Genomic DNA, 8260 nt, shown 5'->3' with positions numbered 1-8260 from the left:
GCTCGGGCGCCGGGGTCGGAGCCGCGGCCGGTTTCGGGGCTGGGGACGGGGCACCGACCCCGAGACGGGCGCCGGCCGCGCGCTGCCCCAAGGGCCGTCGCGCTGTGAGGACCGAGGGTGCGTTTGGGAAGGCGGCGTTTCTTGAGGTGTGGCGTCCCTTCGGCCTCTGTTTTCGGTCTCTCATTTCCCGTGTTTTTCTTTCTTCTCAGAGGAAAAGTCGTCTTTCTTCTCTGGAGGGCGAACGTTGACAGCACCGACCTCCCGGACCTGGTAACATGGCAAAAGATGTGAGTGCGCCCGCGGGGGGCGCCTCCTGCCTTGGTCCCGGCGCGGGCGCGGCGGGCAGCGGGGCGGGCGCAGGTGCAGGTGCACGAGCACCCACATGCGGCTGCGGGGACGCCTCCCGGACGCGTCTTTGCGGACTGTGCGGGATTTGTAATTTCCAGAACAGCCCCGGTGCTGCGGGTTCCCCTCTGGGCTTCCGTGCGGGAAGTTAACTCAGCTTTGATGGACCAAGGGCTAAGCACCTGCTTTGGCTGCTTATTTCTTAGAAGGGTGAGATCTGATGATTAATAAAACGTAGTGGAACATGGTAGGTAGCTTAGTTTGCTACTTATTTGTCAAACCATAACATATTCTGAATAATATTTTCTTAAACTCGAGTGCAGAATAGGCTTTTAGGTCCAAAACCTGTATAGTCTGTGTTATTGGCCATGTGATTCTTTAGTGCAGTTGGGGCTTCTTGTTAAACTCACTTAAACACCAGCCGTGCCCTTTAGTGTTTCTTAGAACGTATTGTTCTGAAAACATTACCAAAAGGAGGCTTTTTATTTGCTTACTTTTGTGCAGAGCGGTTGGAAACAAAGGCCACACTTGCTGCACCTGCCTGAAATGCAGACAGATTTAGTAAACATGTGTCAAGCCCTTTCTGTCAGTTCCGAGGTTTTAGTGACCTCTGACAGCCTTCCAGAAGGCCTCCAGTGTCCATGCGCGGCCAAAGGCAGTCCTCTCTTCAGTCGCTTGTGCTCACTGTAGGGTGGACCCTGTGTGGCTTTTTCATGTTGAAGTCATAATCTGTCCATGATGTTATGTTGCTTTCACCATCTCTAATCATGTTTGCCGATGGCCAAGCCCTGTTTTCTTGTGTGCGCACGTGGCATGTGCTCCATAAGCAGCTAGATCCCCTAAATTCTCTTAAAAACGGCGGTGCTGGACCCCAGTTGCCTCTGTCAGAGCACCTTTCTGGTGTTGTGCAGTTTCAGGGAACAGAGCTGCTGTTCACATTGTTAAACGCGCTTACAGACTTCTCCAAGGCCCCTTCGATTCCACGTTGTGCCGCACATGGCGTGAGGGTCAGCGGGGCTCTGACATCTGGCTGCAGGAGGAGGATTGTGAACACCCCTCTAACATGGTCACCTCCCAGATGCAGTGCCTCCTAAACGCCGGCTGGTGCAGTGGTGGGGAGCTGGTTTTGGATCACCCGTGGCAGTGCAGCAGGGTTGCGATGGGGTTGGGGGCTGACGCTGTGAGGAGCAGGGCGGTGCTTCAGACCCAGGAGAGGCAGAGGCAAGCAGCTCCCCTGTCCTGCAGGCTGGGAGAAGTCGGCAGCTGGGTCAGGGTGGACGTGGAGTTGGTCGCCACGTCAAGCAATCTGACCTTTTCTCTGGCTAACTCATTTTTTTTTAAGTAGGGGTGTGACATTTGAGTTTTGGAAAGATGACCGGCAGCAGTGCTGGAGGGGAAAATAGAGCGCAGTTAAGTTTTTAAAGTAGTAGTGCTTCAGTTGAAACCTTAGGTGTCCCGTGAATACCCACTGGGAGAGGCTGAACCTCACTGTGCTGTGCGAGGGGTCTGGGGCAGAGGGCTCTTGTAGGCCAGCTTCCTGATTGGCGTCTTCTTGCTAAGGGGCCCTCTGTGGAGGACTTGGAACTTTGCACCCATCCTATTGTAGACACGTCTGAGTTTAGAAAGCTGGTGGCGGCAAGGCAGGAACAGCCGAAGTAACCATCAAGGCACTCTGTTCTGTTCCCACCTGCATTGACTTAACTTTTCCTGGGTGCCTGTGTTCCAGGCGGGCCGGTGCTCACCGCAGCAGCCGTGGTCTGACCTGTGCTGGGGAAGTTTCTGCCCACGCCGCTGAGCAGACGCATTGGGGGTGGCCCAGAGAAGGGCGGTTTGAATTCCGAAGGTTGAGGAGGAGCATGGGGGGTGGGTGTATGATTTGGAGAGGCCTGGGGTAGGTGTCAGCTGGAATTTGTGTGGGCTCTGGCTTTGACTATAAAGCTTATATTTGTTTTTCTGTTTCTAAAACAAATATTTGTGTACTTTTTAAATAAAGATGTGTGGATATAGCACTGTAATTCCTTTGTATAAAAAACAAATATGTTTTCCAGCCATTTATGAAAGTAACAGTATTTCCTTGGTGATTAGTAGCTAACACTAAAGATGTGTGGATATAGCACTGTAATTCCTTTGTATAAAAAACAAATATGTTTTCCAGCCGTTTATGAAAGTAACAGTATTTCCTTGGTGATTAGTAGCTAACATTTGACTTAAAAATTCTTCTTTCTCTTCAGCCGTAGTTGTTACTGAGTGCACTGAAAACTCTAGCAGGGTACCAGGAGTGGCTGCTTGTGGAGTGAGCGAGTTTTTGTCCTTCCTGCCTGTCGTCGTCGTCACACTGAGTGGGAATATGGGTGCAGAGGAAACTGAGGCAACTGATGGCTCGCTTGCAGTGCAGCCTTGGGCAGGGCTGGCCAGGGACGCAGAGACGGGAAGGGTGCGGTCCTTGACTGGCGATCAGAATCTTGGTTTTGCCTTTAAAATGTATTTGAATTTAATTGGTAAATCCTCCAGGTAAAATATCCAAGTGGAATGTTTTTCTTCATACTCCATGTGTAGGAGGAGAAGCGGAGAGCAAGGGTGGGCTAGCACAGCCCATGCAGCAGAGGCTGCAGAGACCACACAGTGACCCTGAGCAGCAGTGTTTGGGTTACTTCCAGAACTCCAACGTAGGAGAATTATCGGCTTTTACTGGCATTTGGGGCACAAGTGTCCTTGTGGTGAGGACTGTCCGTCTTGATATATGGCCTACCTGACACAGTGACAGCAGTGTCCCCCCAGTCTGTGACAGACCAGGATGCAGCCCCTGCATACATTTGCACACACTGAGGGGAGGGGTCTGTATAGCTGGGTAGAGTTTCCAAACAGTCATTGAAACTAACTAGGGGTCTCCCATCATTGCCCACAGAGGATGTCCTTTAATCCTGTTCTCGGACACAGTGCGGCTTAGACCCAGGGCCTTGTGAGGTTCCCAATGCTGATGCTGCTGGGGCTCAGTGACTGTGTTAGTCTGTTTCTGTTGTTCATAACAAATACCTGAGACTGGGTAATTAGTAAAGAAACTATTTATTGATTACAGTTTGGAGGCTGGGAAAGTTCACAGTTCAGGGAACACATCTGGTGAGGTGACTGCAGCAGTGCATGGAGTCACATGGCAAGAATGGTGGAGCAGAGAGGCTGACATCTTCAGTCCTCCTTTGAAGCCCTCAACCACGCCCATGACCACCATTAACCATCACTGGATTCATCCATTCACTAGGGCACAGTCCTCACAGTCTAATCACCTCTTCAAGGCCCCGCCTTTCAATGACTGTTCAGTCCTCCTTTGAAGCCCTCAACCACGCCCATGACCACCATTAACCATCACTGGATTCACCCATTCACTAGGGCACAGTCCTCACAGTCTAATCACCTCTTCAAGGCCCCGCCTTTCAATGACTGTAATAGAATTTCCCACCATCTTAACACTGTCACGGTCGGGATTAAGCTTCTAATAGCTGGACTTTGGGGGACAAAGTTCAGTCAGTCCACAGTAGCGACTGTCTTTAGTCACACGTCATGGAACGTTTTTTAGCAGTTCCTGTAGAGGAAGTCTAACAGGTCAGGGGTGCGTGTCTCTCCTGCAGCAGTGGCCGTAGTTGTGGAGCTGGAAGGGTCCTTGGTGAGGGAGTGTGGCCCAGAAGGGTTTGAGTGCTTTCTCAAGCACAGAGGTCCTCACTGTCCTGGCTGCGGTTGAGCACAGCGTCTCTCCTCCTACTCCCTAGGAAGACCCTGTTCTCATGCTTGTCCAGGTCATGAAGGTTTGTGAGTGGAAAGGGAGGTCAATGGTTCATAAAGTGTTACAGGGATCCTTTTGCAAGAAATGTTGGCCATGGTGGGGGCTGTTCCTGGTCCTGCCGTTTGTGGGGAGAAGGGTACACCACGGCTGTGTGGGGAACATGTGCTTTGTCAGCTGCCCCCAGCGGGCGGAGGACGAGGCCTGTGAGTTACTGCTCAGCACTAATGTCCCTCAGTTTTGAAAGCTGTTCTGTGATGCCAGTTGTGTACTGGGAGTTTATGGAAAAATCCCTAAATTGTACTGTCAGGAGCTGGAGACCAAAGAGAAGTGCGTCCCATCTCTGAGGTTCTGAGCAATGCTGTAACGAGGTCCAGTTTAATACCAGGAGGAGACTAATGAGCTTATCTAAAAATACACGCACCGAATATCATTTTACAGACCTACTGATGAAATCACAGCTGAAGAAATGGAGCTGGTGTAGCAATAACCTGCTGTTTCCTTTGGTCTTTGCAGAAATGGGTTCTGGGGACAGCAGCTAACTGCGTGGTCAGTGCGGCCTTTTCTCACCTGCCCTCGTGAGGAAATGGCTTCGTGTTTGAGGTGGAGAGAGTAGCCAACTCACCCGCTCAGGCTAAACACTGCGGAGACCTACGATGGCGCACTGGTTTTTACAGCAGTCCTTTAGAATATTTCAGAATGAATCTTTTTCTAGTGAGATGAAATTGGAGAAGCCCTGAAGTGATAGTAAGAATCAGAAAATTCCAGCTTGGCTGAAAGTGTTGCGCCTAAAGCATTTTGCTTTAAAGGAACACCTGACATAAAATTCAGAAGGTAGAAGGATATATTTTTTTTCCCACATAATCAGCTCCTTTTTGGCTCTTTACTTTTGGTATTTGAGAAAATGGTCTCTGCAGCTGGCTGTTGGCAGCTTCGTGGTGGCTGTTGGCGCACAGCCTGTCCCGTGTGCGGCTGGGATGCTCCTCAGGAGGCTTTTCCTCGCAGCATGACCCGGGAAGACGCTTCCCTCAGTATGTAAGCAATTATGTTATTGTTCCTGGGAGCAATTAGGAAATTCACATTTGGAGTTGATGCTCAGCTCGACTTGCCCTGTGGTTTTATGCTGTTCGTCAAAGGGACTGGATTTGTCAGTTTTGCTCGGAGGAGGATGGCAGTGGTGGTCTAGGTCACGCGCAGGGAGATGCAGGGCAGGGCGCCGTCGGTGGTGGCTGAATGAGAGGTTGGTGGGTGACCCCCCACCCCGGCACCTTCTAACTCAAGTGATTGTGGCTACGAGGGTGCTGTGTCTGCGTGCACAGCACAGGGCCCGCAGCAGAGCCCTGGTGCATGTTGGCTGGCTGGCCAAGATGCCTGCGGAATCCAACCCTGCTTCAGGGTCACATGGGGATGCCGACTAGGGCCTTTAAGTTGTGGCACAGTTTGTGGGCTCTGTTCACCTGTGCCTCGGGTAATTTTGAGACTCCGGAACAAAGAGTTGTCTCTACTTCCTGCCATCAAGGTCTGTTCTGTGAACACAGGACTCTGTTCATCAGAATCCTGCTCCTACACGATCCAGCTTCACAGGGAATCCTGGTCTGATGGAATGAAACCATGGCGTGTGCCTGTGGCTCTGAGACGCGGTGTCTGTGAATACAGGTTCCTAGATCACAGCATGTCACCTAGGGCTGGAGGATGTGGACAGCGTGAGCAGCTCTGAGAGGTGACAGGCAGGAAGGAGCGAGCTGCCTAGATGTGCAGGGTAAACTGAGCCCAGCCCTGCCTCTCCACCTTCATCTCTGGGTGTCCCTCCCATCCAGGTGACAGGTGTGCTGTGTGCATCTTTGCACTTTGTCCTGCAGAGGAAATCCAGTCATTCGCAGGTTTATTCTGCGGGTTGCAGTCTATTCTTAGTAGAAATCGTGAGATTTTATCATTTTGAGTATCCTCCGTGGGCTGTTGGCTATTCCAGCAGGCTTGCCTGTACCAGTCTCTTTTTGATTATCCACTTAATAGAGCTTCCACAAGGAAGAGCTTGCATTACTAAGAGTAGTGTTCCTTCTGATTGTGGAAGTAGTCTTAGTTGTAGAGAATTTAGAAGATCGTAGGACAGCAAGAGAAGGACAGCAAGGTTGGCTGTCACACCCGAGATGAGCCAGCCAGCGCTCGCACTGCACTCGAAGTCATCTGTGTCGTGTGTGCTGCAGGTGTGCTCCACGAGGTTGCGGGCGTGCCGTGCTTTCCATGTCTAGCGCGCTCACTCGAGGGCACTGTCCGTAGTTCTCCACACCAGCCATTGTCTTCTTCATTGATTTTAGCAGCTGTGTGTCTGTTTTACGTGTTGGGGAATTGTAGATGGTCACTTATTGAAAAAGTGAGCTAACATGGGAAATAATAAAATGTTATACCTACACACGTTATTTCAGATTCAAACATATGTGTATCAGTTCTCCAGTCTCTTGGCTATGGACCAAAAGCCCATTCTTGGAGAGCGGATCCACTCATTCGAGTATCTTGCATAAGTCATACCCACAATATCCAGTTTTGACTTCTGTAGAATGGATGCAGAACTAAAGACATTTGAAGGTGCTGAATGCAGCCTCCTAAACTATTTGCACATTTTTCCAGCAGCATAAGTAGGTGTTTAGAATGAGGGGGGCTGAGTCTTGGTCAGCGTGCTGTTGAACTTTCTGGAGCACAGATATGCAGATTGTTCAAGAGTCCTGTCAGCTGCCACGTGTCACAGGACAGTGGAGCATGTTAGTTAACTTGGCAAGTCAGTCAGTGGAGTTGGGAGAGCAGCTGTCCTTTTCACGGTGTGGATGAGCTGCCTATAGCTGCCCAATCCCTCCTGTTGGGGATTCCAATGGTTTCCAGTTAAGTCTTCTCAAATTTGCACAAGTCCACAATGACCCTTAAGATGAATCCCTGAGGTGTAGTTGTGTATATACACATGCGCGTATGTGCACCATGTCTTTGAGACATGTCAGATCACTGTTCAAAAAGTTAGTACCAGATTATCCTGACCTCCTGCTGGTTGTAGTAGAGTGCCTATTTTTATGTTTCCTTTTCAACAGTGAGGTTGAGGATGACAGTTTAAAAACCCACAGCACTTGCTCAGTTTGGCAGGTGAAATTTTAAACTGCCTCTTGTTATAGTTTGCATCTTTCTATTTAGAAGTGAATATTTTCCTTTTAAAACACTGTATTTCTTTGTAAATGGATAGATCTATCCTGTGCTCATCTTCTTTTTGGGTGTTTTATCTGTTCGCACTCTGTGGGTCAAGGGCGGTCACAGCAGACATCAGCTCATGTGTGCTTCTGTTAAGTCAGAAGAGTCGGAAACACAAACTCATTCTGATGTAAGCCCCAGGAGGACACACCTTGAACTTCAACATTAAATACAGATAGTTTTTAGATAGTTTAAATGCTTTTTCCTTCATTTGGTTAATTAGTATACATTTGTTCACCTTTATTTAGTGTGATTGTCAAGACTCTTTGAGGACCAAGCTAAAAATAGTTGTTTGTATATTCTTGAAACTTCTCAGGCAGATGATTACAGATCTTTTCAGGGTTGTGTAATAGTTTCCTTCTTTTGCTAAAAAGTATCAATGACTTGGAGTACTTTTAATGGATCTTATTTTTAGACTCTACTGTTTCTTTTGCCTTACAGAAAAATGAGGCCTTGAATTAGACTATCTTATGCACCTCTGTTGATAGAACCTGAATAAATCACATGTTGCAGAGAAGGATGAGGAGGGAGGTGTTCCTGGTGCATGTTCTGCCTCTGAATTTGTCTTCGTGGCTGAGTTGGGGATCAGTTATCAAGTCAGACCTGTCCTTGGTCTGGTGTACTTTTGCATTAATTCGGATATTTATTAATCCAGTTCTTTATTATTTCTTTGGAGCGTCTTTTAAAAATCTGTCACTTTTTAATTTAGACACCTTGTTTGAAACAACATGCAGCATAAAGACAAATGTTTAACTTATTATTGTCCAGATAAGTGGCCTAAGAGCTGAGGTGGCTGTAGATTTCCAGGGGTAGTTTCAATCGCATTTTGTGGTACTCTGGTTGTATACTCTCCCCCAACTCACATGCAGCTTGAGTAGGAAGGAAGTTGCAAAATTAAACAGTCTCATGGGATTC

The 8260-nt window shown here is 48.7% G+C and overlaps 1 protein-coding gene across 1 annotated transcript in view; it reads left to right on the top strand.

Moving 5' to 3' along the window:
* Positions 1-210: 210 nt before the first annotated feature.
* The window catches only part of TFDP1 (transcription factor Dp-1), a 62878-nt gene continuing 54828 nt past the window's right edge, over positions 211-8260 (top strand). The window contains exon 1 of the mRNA XM_008572921.1: positions 211-287. Coding sequence (XP_008571143.1) covers positions 276-287 — 12 coding nt within the window. The 5' untranslated portion in view covers positions 211-275. The remainder of the gene's footprint in view (positions 288-8260) is intronic.

The sequence above is a fragment of the Galeopterus variegatus genome, unplaced genomic scaffold (assembly GCF_000696425.1).
Source record: "Galeopterus variegatus unplaced genomic scaffold, G_variegatus-3.0.2 Scaffold848, whole genome shotgun sequence".
NCBI lineage: Eukaryota > Metazoa > Chordata > Mammalia > Dermoptera > Cynocephalidae > Galeopterus > Galeopterus variegatus.
Note: the sequence above shows the minus strand (reverse complement) of the source record. Positions and strands in the feature narration are given on the sequence as shown.